Source organism: Cygnus olor, chromosome 2 (genome assembly GCF_009769625.2).
Source record: "Cygnus olor isolate bCygOlo1 chromosome 2, bCygOlo1.pri.v2, whole genome shotgun sequence".
Classification (NCBI taxonomy): Eukaryota; Metazoa; Chordata; class Aves; order Anseriformes; family Anatidae; genus Cygnus; species Cygnus olor.
Genome location: NC_049170.1, coordinates 21,598,935 through 21,615,860, shown reverse-complemented (window position 1 = coordinate 21,615,860; position 16,926 = coordinate 21,598,935). Strand labels below are relative to the sequence as shown.

Genomic DNA, 16,926 nt, shown 5'->3' with positions numbered 1-16,926 from the left:
TCATTTTTTTCAGCATTTTTAACACCTGTTAACAGCAACTCATCAAATTAAGAAAAATGATTATGGGCTGAGTATTTGACCCACAAGGTGCCCATGTGAGAAATGGACAGCAAATGTCCAGCTGTTCTGCATTTCAGCAGAACATACGACTGGAAACCCTTGCTTTTACTGTAGCTAGTTATGTTTCAAGAAAATCTTGCTGTACTTGATATCACCTTTCCTGAAATTGAATTACCTGATATTGAGAACCACAAAGTAGTTGACAGTCCATCTTCTGTAAATGTAAATAAAATCAAGTGCTATTTGCCCTGTGATTTGCCTGGGGTTGGCAAGATGAGGAATATTTGTATCCTAAATCCATTTTTGGGAAAGGTGTCTCTCTGAGACTCATTGACCCCTATCTAGGCTGTAGCAGGAGATACTTAGAATAATTTTATATCCAGAATGGCTTTTAATCTGCATAATCTGCATCTTCCTTTTCACAATTTTGTATGAATAAAATCAAATAGCCCATTTCTTAGAAAGCAATTAGACTTTGGTTTCATTCATTTCTTTTGTATATCACAAAGGAAAAGAACAAGGCTGTGTTGCCATGGGAACTGGAACGAATGCTGGATTATGGGATGTCATTAGCTGCCAGGAGACAGCAAATTTTCTTTGCAAGCAGTGGGCAGCAGGAGTTCCACCCCCTGCTCCTCCTGCGCAGGTCCCTGCAGCTGCCTGCGCCGAGGGCTGGGACGGAGCCTCCCAGGGAGACTCGTGCTACAAGGTCAGTGTGCATCTCCTTCCCTGCAAGCCTGGGCATGGGGGAGCCCAGGGGTCAGTGCCCTGCTCACCCTGATGTGCAGGGACCCAGTGCTGGGACATTTTTGGAGAATTATCTTCTCCTTGGAATTCAAGTGAAAAACAAGCAAACAAACAAGCAAAAAAACAACCCTAAAACAATCCATGAGACATAGCCATCAAAAATAACAAAACTCAACAACGAAAAAGCTTGCTACAATGAAAACAGAGAGCTAAAAATGTTCTTTTATTTAAATGACAGGTGAGAACCTCACTCCATTTGTTTACTTCCAAGAATTTGGGACTTCAAACAAATATATCTCAAGAGTTGGCAGTGTCACTTGACTATGACATTATTTTCTAAGAGAAAATTTATGAGAGCCTGGCCCTTCAACAACCTTTCCTCAGAGAATGTGATACTTTTAGATCCGGACTTAGTTTGCCATTCATGACACATCAGCAAGTAAAAATTCTGTGCATTCTCTTGTTTTAGCTGAAAATGTCTAGAAATGTCTTATTTTTTTTAAAGAAAAAGTAAAGTAAAAGCAAAATAGTACAAGGAAAGGTCAATAATCTGAAACATTGCTCTTCCAGATCTTTACATAAGTTTCTTCTCACTTTCTCTCTTGAGACTTTCTGCCTGTTCGAAGGACAGAGATGATTTTAGCTCTGTATTTAAATGGGTCTCGACTTTTATGTCACACCCAGTTAATTACTGTTACATTATTGATTTTGCCATTTACCAAATTGCTGCTTATCCTTTCTCAAAAATGTCAAGCATCCAATTCCTTACTTCGTGAATGTGTGTACTTCCCATCAGGAAGCAGAGCTATATGTATGCTTGCACAATAGAAAAATCTCTTCCTCACCCTGTAACAGCACTTTGTATTATAGCTCTTTCTGCTCATCTATCTTTTCTATTCTAACATAATGAACTACCCACCACCTTCCTTTTCTTGATAATTTCCTGCTTTCTACTGCACAATGTTAAGACAGGACGCTTCTATTTTATTTTGAGCCTTTCAGTGGTCAAAGTTCCAATTAAGTAATAAATTATTGTGACAACTTTTGTTCTCCCTAATCTCCTACACTACTCTTCCCTTATTATTTTAAAATAGAGGAAGGTAAGAAAAAAATACAGTCTACATTACTAATGTTTAATATTACAGGTCTTGACAGATGTTATGTTGCCTTACTCAGGAATAAAGTGATGCTGAAGTGATACTGATCTTAATTACATAGTCAATTATATGTTATATTATATTTAGTAATTTATTATCACATTTTTTCTCAACAGTTTTTTGTGAGGGAGGGAAACCTAAAGAAGTCTTGGTTTGAAGCTGAAGAATTCTGTAGAGAAATAGGAGGAAATCTGGTCACTATCAATTCAAGAGAAGATCAGATTTTAATATGGCGGTTAGCATTGTGAGTACTTGTACAATGTTTCATTTTCATGTTAATGCTATACTAAATAAGAATTCTATCAAAATGTATTGGGAACTAGGCAAGTGAGCAAATAAAAACAAGCAATTTTTAAAAGAAAATGGAAAGATATAATTTGGGAATATCACACAATTATATTTTCAAAAAATATGTGTATTTCAGCTTGAATATTTCAAAATGGTTTTGATATTTCTGAAATTTTTGTAAGTTTTTCATCAAGGGTTTTCTCCAAATTTGCTCAACTGTGTACATGTTAGCCCTCTTCCAAAAGGGAGGCATTAAATTGTTTGGCTCTAATTGTGCCTTTTTTTTTTTTTTTTAAATGGCTATGATTCATATTTTAAGACACACATTCAAAAAACAGCAAAAAAAAAACCACAACTAAACTAAACAAAACAAAAAACGAACCTTGAGGTAATATATAACATAAACTGAAATGCAAGGAATTAATGTGGAAATTTTCAGACTATAAACTGAAGACTTAAATCAAACAAACAAATTTAATTTCATTCTTTTATATAAATGCTGTAAATGCCACATTACACACAATATAGAAATTATAGCATTTTCCCCCCAAATCAGACCACTACTTTTTGATTGCATTTCATATTTAATATTAAGACATCTCAATGATAAATAATATATAGATATTTAAACAAAAAACTGTGTTTCACATAGTGGTGAATTCAGGTGTAATTTCTAAAATTTTTCAAAAACATTTAAAACTATTGTATAGAAAAGTCTTCATGATCTCATCCATTTTCATTTTATTATTTTTTAATATTGTGAAGAAACGAACATATTTTTCTTCGTCTGCTAAAGCTCTTTGATTTAGCATATTAAAATTTTGGGAAGGGTAAGTTTCCTGCTATATAGTGAGTGAGATAGGAACCTATTGTATATGATTCATAGATATGGGGAGATAAACAACAGAAACTTTTAAATAAACTTCAAAGGAAGTGTCAAGAAGGAAATCAGAGAAGTTGAAAAATATATTTTTTTTAATTTTCATTCATTAAATCATATTTCATCTCTCTATTCATGCTTTACTTTTACTAAAACCTTTCCTATGAACTCCTGCTTCAAGCAAGAACTATGCTCCTGACTCGAGGATGGGAGCCCAGACTAGTGCTATGCCACTCCACTTGCCCATCAAATTAAATTCAAGTGCAACATGCCTTGTCTCAACAAAGTGCACTTGGAAAGGGTGCAGGCAGTGAGCCTGGCTATGGGCAAGCAGTGAAGGAGCAGCTCCCAACTGAGATATGACAGAAAACTGCATGTTTTCATGTTTTTTTAGCGCTTATACCATAGCTCCTTTTTCTACACTCATGCATTGTTATTGTACAATTTCTTTAGGGATAAAGGAGTGCACATGCAGGGGTTCTGGATGGGTTTGTTTCTCTTAAATCCTGATGAAGGATTTGCCTGGATTGATGGCTCTCCTGTGAGTACTTATTTGCTGAAGGTTAATTGCCTTTCTGACTTTTAGAATAAATAGATTTTCATGTTTTTATGCTTTTCTTCCAATCTCTTTAAACTTTTGGCAGGTGCAGGGCAGCACTTAACACATCAGCTGAACAGCTGCAGTGCTCAGTGATGGCACTATCTTAGCACTCTAATGGAAGTACAAAGCTCTGTATTGTCATTCCTGGTGCCATGTTATACCCCATCTTCCACAGCACAAGCTCCTAGATCTTTGCTGCACCCCAGACTAGGAAGTGCTGTGTGACAGACAGTACAGAGAAGTCAGCTTGCCATCTCTTACAAAGCCAGATAAACATGACTCTCTCCATCTATCTATTTTTCCTCCATCAGAAACATGCTTTTCTATAAAGTGAAATTTTTTCACCTTCTCTGGGGAGCAAGGGGTAAAGTGAGCTGATTGGCATGACTTCCACAGCCCTCTCAGAACTCTCTGAACTCCTTTCAATCCCATAAATGAGGTGCTTGGGATGATGAGACCCTGAAATTGTGTGATGATGACAAACACAGTCACTTCCACTCAGTTCAAAACGCATGGTAATTGAGATGTATTTCCCACACAGGTAATTTATGAGAACTGGGATAAAGATGAACCCAACAACCATGAAGAAATTGAACATTGCGTTATGTTTAATAGATCACCCCAAATGCGCTGGAATGACTTGTACTGTGAACACTTACTTAATTGGATTTGTGAAACAAAAAAAGGTATGATTAGTTCACCATTTAATTGGAATGATAAGCACAAGTTCAAAAGCAAATTATATGGATTTCAACCAATTGAAAGGAAGAAATATATTTGGAATTTTTCATTTGAAAATTTGAGTAATGAATGCAACACAAAAGGAGAGGAATGAACTGAGCTATTTCAATTGTACTCAGATGCAGGAAGTCAAAGATATCCCTCTTACTTTATCTCTTGCTTTATCTCTTCCTGCCGCAAGTTGAATAAATTTGCAAGACAAAGATACTTATCTCTTTAGCAAGGATTTCTCTGCTTTTATCTCCTCCCTGTATTTCTATCTGCTCTGGGCTTACCCAGGAGACCTAAAGATGGAAGGGACTAAGAGTTCCCTGTACAAAAGATAAAAAAAGCTTTGGTTCCCGTTGTGAAACTAACAATGGGAGCCAAACAGAGGGAGATGTTGCTATAGGAACAAGCAACTCTGAAAAGCTGATCAACACCAGAAGGTAGCGTAGCCTTGAGGGACTCCTAGAACCACCTTAAAAGCTCCCTGAAATTAAAAGAAAGCTGGCTTCACACAGGGAATGAGTAGGAGGCATGATAGTGTGGGTAAGGGAGAAGGAGCTGCACAAAGAGAACTGGGTATACCTCATACTTCTGCCAACAAGCAGCTATCCTTAAACAGTGAAAAATTACTTATTGAGTAATTAAAAAATTACTTATGCAAACAGGAAGAATTACTGTTCCCTGGTGGGTAGATTAGTCTTGCAAATACACCACCAAACGCCTGACTTCTGTGCACCAGCCTGGAGCAGCACATTCTGTGCAGTCCTTTCTGGCATGCTGCTTCGTACAGATGTGGCTTTCTGCTCTTGATGGGATTACTCAGGGGGAGTTCAGAAAGTGTGACAGAGAGACTCTGATCAGTTTATCTTGACCCTAGGTGATCTTTCAGAAGTTAAAAATAAATAAATAAATACATAAATTAGACCTTGTTTTTGTGAGTATAGATTAGATGATAATCCCCATGAGAGGGGAGAAGCTCAGCTGTTAATTCTCTCATTTTTCAGCACTTAATCCCATTGTTTGACCTGGTGTGCCTTGAGATCCATGCATAACGTTGTTCACTAAATGTCTTACCATACAGCTCCTGAAAGAAGGAGTTGCACTGAGCATATTTTTCATAAATTATTCACTGTTGGTCACTTCCACAGCATTGCAAAAGGCAGCAGGCAAAAGTCAGCACAACTGGAGCTGGGTCCAACAGGGGCAGTCACCTTTAGCAATGCTGTTCACCTGGAAACCTCATGCTTTCCAGTATTCTCCAGCTGCTTTCAACTTCTCAAGGAGTTAAAAACAAAGAACAACAGCAACAAAAAATCAATCAATTTATGACCATTCTATTAAAGTCTCTTAGTTGGTATGACACTCACGAAGACAAATTTTTTTGTTGAGATGAGAACATGGGTACATATTCAACTAAGATTTTTTTTTCCTTTTTGAAAAGCAAGGACAGTTAGAGTTAATTAGGATTAAAAAATAAAATCCAAACTAGGTTAACAATATAAATTCACTATGAATACATTTGAATAATCCTAGTACTATTCTTCACTATCTGCTTAAGGAGAAAATATTCAGAAATTTCCAACAGATTTTTTTATTATTATTATTTTTTTGCTTCTCTCTCATGTAAACTGTTCTTGTTCTTTCTTTAATAATGTGTTCCTCTATATCAAAGCTCAAAAGAAAAGAGGAAGGCTAATAACTGAATGAGTAGAAAGCTAATAGAATTACTGGTGTTTGTGAAGAAAAACAAAAAAACAGGCATCCTAGCAGAGCTACCTTTGAGGATCTACAGCTAGCCCTGGGTATAGCATCAGCTACATTGCTGCCTCCTGGTCTGTACTGTAATCAGGAAGTGGGATTTGGTATCTATCTACTGGCTCTCCATACATTGCCTGGCTCTCTCCAGGACTCTCTTAAAAACAAACTTGCCAAGCAAAAGGGAAGCCATCAGGATAGTAGGAATGTATCTAGATACTGGAAATGATGTGTGGTGTTAAGAAAATTATGCTTTCAGTACTTTTGAGTAGTTTACTATTCAATAGGTAAGCCTGAGAGTTGAATAGATGGATTATGGTGTCTGGTACTTGTTCCGTGATTGTAAAAAAATATCAATAGCATGCTAGGCTTAAAATATGAAATAAATTTTCAAATGGATGTAAGTCTCATCTACAAAGGGTTTGCTGCATATACTGACTTATTTAATATAGTGCTTTTGGAGATACCTATGTACGCATTAAACATATGTATTTTTCACTAGCTAAATGTTTCTAAATTATCATTTAATTTAATATGGTGGTATATGCCCTAAAATCTTGAAAAGTTTATTAGATAATTCATATTTCTATTTTCTTTCTCTGTTAATGAAATAATCATTTATTATTATTATTATTAGTAGTATTATTATTAGACTATTGCTCATTATGACGTTTTTATTTTACAGGTACACCGCTAAAACCTGAACCAAACTACAAGCTTGGTAGGATTTTTTCCTCTTTCAAAGGAAGGTTTATGGTATAGCTTTTAGACTTTTTACAGACCAGATGAGAATGTAATGTATATGCTTTTTTATCTTCCAGAATATCAAGCCACTGATGATGGATGGATTATACATGAGGATAAACAGTATTATTTCAGCAAAGAACATGTCCCTATGGAACAAGCACGGAGAATTTGCCAGAAGAACTTTGCTGATCTTATTGTCATTGAGAATGAAAGCAAAAGACAATTTATATGGAAATATGTAAGCACTGAGTCTATTAATTATTTCATATATAATCTATTAATTATTTATTTATATTTATGTTCTAATTATTAGTTCAGCATAATGAATGTGGGCACTTTTGAACCCATGATGAATTTCACTCTGTTTTACAAGTAAACAGTTTGATAAGATTGCATTGGTCATGGATTTGTCCCTTGGATATTTTTTTCCTCTCAGCGTCCAATACAAAACAGTAATTTGCACCCCACAGGCTCAGGCAATTCATAGGCAGTGTGACTATACTGCAGCCTTCCTGTAGGGACAAGGTCAGCCGCCACCAATGCTGACTTTTGACTGAAGAGCAGCTTAAAAAATAAAGGGAATGGTCTAGCTGTTTAGACAGGCTAAAATTCTGAGCTACTGTCCTACATTACTTATTTATATAATAGTATATTTTTTCAGGACCTGTCAAGAACTAACTTTTAGTAAGTAGAGAAAAAATGCATGTGAATATTAAAGGAGTAGCAAAGGGCAGCTCAGGGCCAGGTTGCTTCTCTCTTCTAAGACATGTAGCCTACAGCGCAGTAACTATTACTTTCTTGTCCATTGGGTTCCTTCCTCCAGGATCTGTTTCTCTTTAGCCTTCTTGCAGTTCAGGTCTGAACCTACAACATTCTTGCCTGAGGCTCAAATCATGTAAAAAACGAGCAAGCAAACAAAGAAACAAGGAAAGCACAACTGTGGAACTGTTTAGTGATTAAATCGCTTTTGTTTTAGATTAACACAAAAGAGAGTGGAATATTTCACGCAGTGGAATCATTTTTCATTGGCTTAGTTGTCAGCTTTGATCGTAAGTTCAGGTGAGTAAAAGAAGAACACTAAAGCTAGTAATAGACAACAATGATGGCAATTTCATGTCACTCTGCAGAGGTATTTGTGTGAGCTTTCATCTTACAAGTTAATAATTCTTATGCATTTGTCCTCTAGATAGATTTCAGAAGTTTGAGATCAGAAGTACTAAGCTTTCCTACATTTAAGCAAAGAATTTTATTTAGTTAGTTAGTTTTTAAATCTGGGTGAACAAAACCAATAGTATTTCATGGGTAAGATTCATTTCATTTGATGTCTTACACTGAGAGATCTGAATTAAAGACCCAAGCAACCCTTCATAGGTAGTGAGGATAAGCAGCTAAGTTTAGGATGCTGTTCACCTGGTTCACTTTAGACATCAACCTTAAGATGAGATTAACTCTGATTTAGATCTCTAATGGCTATGTAGAAAGCTCCAGAGGTTTAGACATAAGCATTTAACCATATGAATTCCACTTATTGATAAATAAATCCCAAATTACGTGAGCCTGAATCATGAGCAAAATCTCACCCAAAAGCTTTCTGAAATTACTGGCAGAGAACCTGTTTTAGCCTTCTACAAATAGATTTCTTTCTGGAGGACACTCTTCTGGGATGAAAGAGAAATTCAAGCTCTGGTGTTACAGTCTCATCCAGACTGTAAGAAGCTGTTGAGTATGACATTGTTTACCTAGCCTTTGACAAAATGGGACACTGATGGAACTTGAATGTGATAATACTAAATAGGTGAGAGGCCGTAGCATTTGCTGTGGAACTGTCCTTTCAGTTTTAGAGCCTTTGCCCTCTAGTCACAGTCACTATTGATACCTTGCTTAGCTCATTTGCTAAAGAAACCTCATATCTCTAAATGGCTGCTGGAGATATCTGTCCTGCAACCACTCTGCCCTTTTTTCTTTCAGCTGGCTGGATAAGACCCCAGTGAACTATGTTGCCTGGGCTCCAAATGAACCCAATTTTGCAAATAATGATGAAAATTGTGTGATAATGTCAAAAGATTTTGGTGAGTAAAATAGCAACATGAAACAATTGGTTGAACATCTTGAGGAGATAATGGTATCAAAAGCTAATATGTTTGCCACTTATTTAAATCTGAGGCTCCCCACGTAGCTCAACAGCAGGGACAGTTTTTCATAACAATTACATTGAGGTTAAAAGCATGCCTTCACTATTAGAAGACAAACACACTGCAGAGGAAGGATTGTATTTGGGCTAATGGCAACTGTTTCACCTGTCTCTGGAAGGTTTCATTTGTGCTTTATGAATATTGTCAGAGTTATCCTCTGTAATGGTGGTACAAGAATTTCTGAGAGTGTTTCTCTGTATTTTGTTTATTTACAGGCTTTTGGAAGGATATAAACTGTGCTTTGAAAAATGCCTTCATTTGTGAAAGGCACAATTCAGCTTACTCAGGACTTGCTCCTACTGTACTTCCACCTTTGGGAGGATGTCCTGAAACTTGGCTTTTGTTTCATAATAAGGTGAAGTAACAAATCTCAGTAGCTCTTAGCAGATTTGCTGTAAGTAGAGAAAATAATTATCCCTTTTATCTCACTATATAAATGCTCTTATTTTATACACCAGCCTTTTAAGTGGTATTCTAAAAGTGAATTTTCATGTTTTTAAGTCTGTATGTAAATCTCAAAAAAGTGAACGAGAATGTTTTGTTATAATTTGGACCAGATGATCTTGAAGGTCTATGAAATGCATCTATTCCTGGAATGGATTGTGGGAGTTGCTCATTTCTATGAAATATTTAGGTGTCTACGTTTTTAGCTTCATAGAATTATTAAGGTTGGAAAACATCTCCAAGATCATCTGGTCCAACCATCCCCCTACCACCAATGTCACCTACTAAACTGTGTCCCTAAGCGCCACATCCAACCTTTGCTTGAACACCCCCAGGAATGGTGACTCCACCACCTCCCTGGGCAACCCATAAACTTTCACAGTTTCTATATTTTTCTCCTGTTTATTTTAGATGTACTGTACAGAATTGCTGTTCCATTATCCCAATGTATAATTGTAACCCCCTTTATCTGGGTTGAAAATATGAACAAGCTGAAAATATGAACAGAATTGTCATACATAATCAGTTACCACAGAATTTCATCTTAAGTTGAGTAACACAAGCAGCAATAAATGTTAAATTAAAAGTAATAAACGAGCAAACACTGTTTTTCAATAAGTCAGGCATAAGTACACCTGGACACATAGACACTAGAAAAACAAAACAAACAATAAAACAAAACTAAAAATCACTCCCACAATGCAATCAATAGGAAAATGATTTTTTTTTCCTTTCAAAGGAGGAAAAGAAAAATGTAGAAGCAGCATACGTCAGTTAAAAATATGTCCCTCAGAACATACACAGCTATGGAAACAATTTTTACACCAGTATTAATAAAAAAAACCACTATGTGATAGTAATATACTGTACAAAACAGCAGTTCTCAATGCTGCTTCATTTATGTTGAATGCTAACTTAAGCACAGGGTTTAGTAATGTCTGTGGCATATAACTGAAAGAACTCGATCAGAGAGTTATCTGTCCCAAGTAACAGTCTCAATCCAGAAACAGTTTGTCCTTCAAAAACTTTACTTTTCAGCAATGTGACCCAAAATCTCTATCAGTAGCTTTGGGAGGTTGTGAGCTCTGCATGTACAATGCTGTGACTAGCTCTGTCAACTTCTTGCTGGCTGAATGGATTGGTATTTCAGCAGCTCCACAAATTGCTACTCTTTGCATGCAGGGACTGGAACTGAATTAATCAAATCAAATTTAATTCGCTTTGACACCTGAAATTTTGCCTAATCCTTTATTCTCCCTACAGTGTTATAAAATATTTGGATCCAGAGAAGAAGAGACACTGACTTGGCAGTCTGCAAGAAGCGCTTGTATAGAATTAGGGGGAAATTTGGCCTCTATTCACAATGATCAAGTGCAAGGTATGAAATCCCAACCTTTTGGTGCTAGGTATGATGACAGTAAATGCCACTAAAAACATCACAATTATTAGCTAAGATTGTAACAGTGGCTGCCGTGACCAAATATAGTCCCTTCTAGAGGTTAACAACTTAGATATATGAGCACTCTGAAGTGACATATCTCAACTACTTATTTTGCACTGGATCACAACATTCAGGTCCTGTATATACTGATGACGGTGCACAGAACCTCGTAGCAATGCTGGTCCTGGGGAAATAATTGTAAAATAAATCACATAGTGATGATAAAGATGAATACTCGTGATTCCATTGCAAGATAACCCCTCCCCCCCCCCCCCCCCCCCCCCCATCTTTCTTATCTTCAATGTTTTCTCAAGCTCAGGGGTATCTACAGCAAACCATGCAATAGTCATGAGTAGTTCATCAGAATAAGGATACAGAGAATGATATTTCAAAAAGCTCTGTCTTGGCTGCTGTAGTCACTTCAACCAGCAACCTGTATGTCACATTTGCAGGTAGCATAGTGACATGATGGAGGTCAGGGTTAGAATTTGAAATGTTCTTGAAAAATCTGGGATTTTTATTTTTATTTTTTTAGGGGGAAAAAAAGGTGTAATTGAATAGGGTTAAGTGCAAACTTCTACACCAACACAGCAATAATCATTTCTATCAAAAATAGATGTAAGTAACCAGAAAAAGATCTGGAGCTGAGCTGCAAGCTGAACACAAGCCATTATTGTTAGGGGATAGAGGGAGAAGGGGGCAACAGCAGGAGAAACCTACTATTCACATCGATTTAAAATCTTAGTGTCTTCTTTGTTTCCTCCTCACCTGTCCCTCTCCTGAATCCCTCTGACCTTCCCCAGCACCTTTCCTTTCCTATAAAACTCATTCTTTGCGGCCACTAAATGAGTTTTTGGCCCATCTAATGATGTAGTCAAAATAGACTGCATATCTAAATAGCTTCTGTGAAGGAAGACCCAGAACTGCTTGATCCAGAGAGCAGACTGGAGTGAGCTATTATGGCACTTCTCATCTCTTGGCAAAACCATAGGCCAGAAAGAGCAGAATGATCTGTTCACTATGGTTTTGGAAGGTAGGATAAATAGCAATGGCTTGAAATGCCCCCAGAAATTGAGGTTTGACAGTAAACAAACATCCATCAGAAATGACATATGGACTATTTATGCTACCTTTAGGAATTGATTAATCCTTTGAAGTCCCTTCTAACCTTAATTTCTATAATATTTCCAAGAACACTGTGAGTAGCGTTTTTATCTTAAAAACTATCCCTTTCATATTTTTAATAGAATGAAGATGCTTCTGTTAAATTACCCATTTTAAAATATATTTTGTTTTAGCCTTCCTCACCTTCAATCTAAAGGATGTCTCCAGTGAAACTTGGATTGGATTAAATGATATTAATAATGAGGGTAGTTATCTGTGGACAGATGGAAGCTCTTTTGACTATTCACATTGGGCAAGACAATTCCCTTTTAGGGATGAATACATTGAAGTTAACAGGAGGTATACTACAATACAGGTAAACAGAAACAAAAAAATCAGCAAGTGCATAACTTAGATAATATTCTCTAACTTAGTGTAACTGGCCTGAATTCTGAATTCTCTCTCAGCTAGGACCTCTATACTTTAATGTCTTTAAGTGGAAAAAAACTGAATAATATTTCAGATATCAAGTCTTTAAAGATGTACTCAGTGATTAATTGGCCTGTTAAGAACATGAAGTTATTTTCATTCCTTTGCAGAAGTTTAGAACTGCAGAAAAAGAATACTGTACTATAATTACTGTTAGAATTATTTAGAATTATTAGATTTAGGAGATTTAAATGAAAACATTCTATTAATATAAAATATATTAACTTAATATTAAATACATTATATTAATACATCAATATCTATAATATGTTAACTGAAAATACAAATTCTACTAAATGCACTGGGTTTCTTATTTCATTTTATTACTTCTCCTTGACAGCATGAATCCAAATGAAAGTTCAACAAGTTAAGTACGGATTACCATAAGCTATATAGCAAAAATAGCTTTGGTGCACTTCAAGAAATTTTAATAATGTGACAAAAGTTCTTACAGCAATCTGCCAGGGAAAATACGTTGGCTTAAGATGTAAACCATGATACATTTCTTTTCCAATAAATGATAGAGTAAAACAAAAGCCAAAAAAAAAATCAGAGAAGAAAGCTATTAACTTTGCCTCCTCAGAACTTCCTCCGTTAATTTGCCAGACATTTTGTACTTTATCTGCTATAACTTTCTTTTTCAATTTTTCCCTAGACTGACTGTATTGCCATGACGAAAAGATCTGTAAATGAAGCAAGGCGCTGGGAAAACACTGACTGTCAGCATAAAAAAAGTTATGTTTGCCAGATGGACAGCAGTAAGTTTTATTTTTCACCTTCTTTTTTGGAAGACTTACTGAACAATGTGAGCATACAAGTCCTCAGTTACAACTGCCTATCTGTGTCTGTAGCAATTGGGGTGAAGGAAGCAGGGCTTCTTTCCCAACTCAAGAATTCCAGATATGAAACCTTCTCTAGGATAAGGATTACAGAAATGTTTGTGCTTTGTGGCCGCTCCCCTACCAACATACCTACCAGCATTCACAGAGTCTGAATACACCTACACGTCAGAGATCTGCATTTAGATCTGGTGCCTGTACATGACAAGTAGACACTTTGGAGGCAGGATTCATCTCATCCTGAAGGCTGAGATTCATCTAACACAGGTTAGAAGACCTATGCCTTCAAAATCCTGTTTCTATCTGTTGACATAAAAAGGAGTTTAGCCGTCTGTGAGATAGTCAACAGACCCAGATATATGTGTCTGAATAAGGTGATTTTGCAAATGTAGATAGAAAGCATAGAGAAAAGTCCATCAGTAACACCCACTGTAGGTATCTCAGCTAGCTTTACAATACAGCAAAGGCTGCCCCCACCTCCAGACATCAGCCCTTCTGTCTCACCAAAAACCCTCCCTCACACATATTCCCTTGGGAGGAGATTGTGTGCGTGTGTGTGTGTGTGTGTTAAGGTCAGTTAAACTGGTTATTGCATCACTCCCTAGCAATGCTTTTGTGTCACAAGACTAAGGATCAGAAGGGCAAAAGTTCCAGTTTTCTTCACATATCCTCAGGGTGGGAGACACATCTGGAACATAGCTACACTGCAGAGTCTGCAGGAAGAGAAATGGGAACTGCTGGGTAGCAAGTCATGTTCTGCAACTGAAAATACAGGAAGAAGGCATATCTGGGCCACATGCTTCAGGCTCTGTCCCATGCAAGTGCAGAAAGCTACACAAAGGCATCACTAGCAAAAACACTTTCCAGGGCATTCTCAACACAACATGAACATGTATGTCCTTTTTCTGTACCCATCATCAGTTCCAGGTCTTTGTCTTCTACTTCCACATTTAAGGCAGAATTATAATTTCTTTTTAAATTTTATTCTTCATTGAAAAGAAGAAGTAGAGTCTTCTTAGACTTAGAATGAAATTTGTTCCTGTTGATTTGATCACAAAATTGATCCTATTTTGAAACTCAAGTGGAATGGAGATTCTGCACCATGCTTTTATCTGCACTGCAGGAAGGGAACCTAGAGATAGGAGGAGAATTCCTGTGTGATGAGTATTCACATAATTTTATCTGGTGAGAGTGTATGTCTACAAACATGCACAACACTTCTTCTGCTTCTCCCTAATCTCTGAATGCACTATATACATTATAGTTACAAACAATTCTCGGTTACCTTTAAAGTGTCTCCTGCATTTTAAATACAAAATATTTTACTTCATGTTTATGCTGCCACACAATATTAATCCATTACTTAAAAGTTTTCTCCTCTTCCTCTCAAATCTATATCTCTTTCCTGCAGAGCCGGAACTCTTTCATTCCACAACTGCTCCAGATTTTGATTTCGTCCATTATAGTAACAGCAGCTATTTGATCATTCCTTCTAAAATGAATTGGGAAGAAGCAAGAAAAGCCTGCAAGGAGAAATCTTCAGATCTTGCCAGCATTTTAGATTATTACAGTAATATATTCCTGCTGCTGCAGGCAGTGCCATATGGAGGGCCCTTATGGATTGGGCTCAAAAGCAATGTGGTAAGTTTAATAAATTGAAGGGTGGTGTGGTTAAATGCTATGGCTGGATTACTACCAGAAGGGAGATTTGTAGTGTGATATAGGGACCTAGGATTGGGGGTCTATTTAACTTTATCCATCTTAAAATCATGAAACACCATCCCAGGCAATGAAGAAGGATGGGAACCTCAGACAGCACTGGTATCTTTGCTAACTCTGTGGGAATCTTAGACACTTATGTGAAACTACCTGGTTAACTTTTAGATGACCAGCCTGTGATCCAGGCTCACCACAACATTTGAGTGAGCACTAGCCTTGTCAGCTCTGTGACTGAGTGCCAAAATGAGTCTCAGCTTCTCCGATGAATATATAATTGTCCAATGTACTTACATTATGTACTGTCACGTTTTTATTGCATCTTTGAGCTAAGTAAATTACATTGATATTAAAAATTAGTTCTTCCATCAGTAACGATTTTCTTTACTAGTGCTTTTTTTTTTTTTTTTTTTTTACTAATTTTTTTCCACGCTGATATATAACATAGCAAAACATGTTTGAAACACAGCATCCCTATGGAGGCCTTGCAATAAATGCTTGACATAGATCCTCCCACTTGCAGAACTCCACAGGAGATGTCTATCCAAAACAAATGCTAGTGTTTAAGTATACTTAATATCAAAGTTGGCTGATACAACAGTTGTAGAAATGTGGTTTATAAAGCAGTCAAAATTCCATTGTGATCAAGTTTAGATCACCAGACATCATCTCACCAGAATTCTATAAATGAGCTGGCCCTGCTGGTGCAGAGTGAGGCTCTGAGCTTCTTCCCGTTCCTTGGGCAGTGATCTTTCTCTGATTATGCTGAGCTCAGTAGGAGCTTGTGTACTTGTCCTTTTGACACTTAAGGCTTCTGTTCCTGTGTTTTTCTTTTGCTCCTAAGAAACTTCCACTTTTCTGAGATTCTCATAGGAACTGCTGCGGTTTACTCCTGGATGTTTCTCCTGCAAACTGTACTTGAGCTTAGAGTCCTTGTTTGACTGCCAGCTTCAGAGGTCCAGTTCCCCTGAGCTCTCTACAGGTTTTGTGTTCCTGGTGCGCATGTTGTTCTTTGTGGTGACCTGACTCTTCTGCAACAGTGATTCTACCTCACAACATTGCCCAGCAAGGGACCGAGCACCAGAAGTACCTGGGAAGCCCCATTTAGCTTTCAAAACACCTTCATGGGTGGTGTTCTGCTGTTGTACTGTTACATTGCTTTTACATATTAATCAAATTAGGATTTGAATAATATTCTAACAGGGCTAGCACAGAAATACAAACTGAGCTTCTAATATCACTGCAAGAATGTGCATTTTACAAATCAGCTTATCTGAGTTTACAGTGTAGAAAAATATATTAAAAAGTCTGTTTCAATTTTAGGGTTATGGATATTACAGATGGACCGATAAAAGGAAAATTGATTTTTCTAATTGGCACTACAGAGAACCAAAAGAGAAAATAGCCTGTGTCTACCTAGATGTCCATGGGACCTGGAAAACAGCACCTTGTAATGAAAAACATTTTCCTGTCTGCAAAATGTCTGAGGGTAAGATGATTGAGGGATGATGACTTTTAGTTTTAAGGAAGAAATCTTGCTGGATCTATTTCAACTAAAGTACATATTTTTAAGTAAATATTACAGAATAATGACCCTGTGTATGCAGTGTCAATACCTTTATTTTGCATGAAGAGTGTTTTATTTTTAAGAAGTTGTTATTCACGGGCAGAGGTCCTACCATTTTATTGGACTCGGGTGATAACTGCAGTAGGATTTCAATGCTGCAGGCAGACAGG

At 36.9% G+C, this 16,926-nt stretch overlaps 1 protein-coding gene across 1 annotated transcript in view; it reads left to right on the top strand.

Annotated features, from left to right (window-relative positions):
• LOC121064331 (macrophage mannose receptor 1-like) overlaps positions 1-16,926 on the top strand; it is a 35,696-nt gene that overhangs the window by 11,038 nt on the left and 7,732 nt on the right. The window contains exons 11-24 of the mRNA XM_040545611.1: positions 570-769; positions 2,081-2,208; positions 3,586-3,673; positions 4,275-4,419; positions 6,903-6,938; positions 7,039-7,202; positions 7,941-8,023; positions 8,933-9,033; positions 9,372-9,511; positions 10,864-10,978; positions 12,340-12,521; positions 13,290-13,392; positions 14,885-15,114; positions 16,513-16,678. Of these exons, the coding sequence (XP_040401545.1) occupies positions 570-769; positions 2,081-2,208; positions 3,586-3,673; positions 4,275-4,419; positions 6,903-6,938; positions 7,039-7,202; positions 7,941-8,023; positions 8,933-9,033; positions 9,372-9,511; positions 10,864-10,978; positions 12,340-12,521; positions 13,290-13,392; positions 14,885-15,114; positions 16,513-16,678 (1,881 nt within the window). The remainder of the gene's footprint in view (positions 1-569; positions 770-2,080; positions 2,209-3,585; positions 3,674-4,274; positions 4,420-6,902; positions 6,939-7,038; positions 7,203-7,940; positions 8,024-8,932; positions 9,034-9,371; positions 9,512-10,863; positions 10,979-12,339; positions 12,522-13,289; positions 13,393-14,884; positions 15,115-16,512; positions 16,679-16,926) is intronic.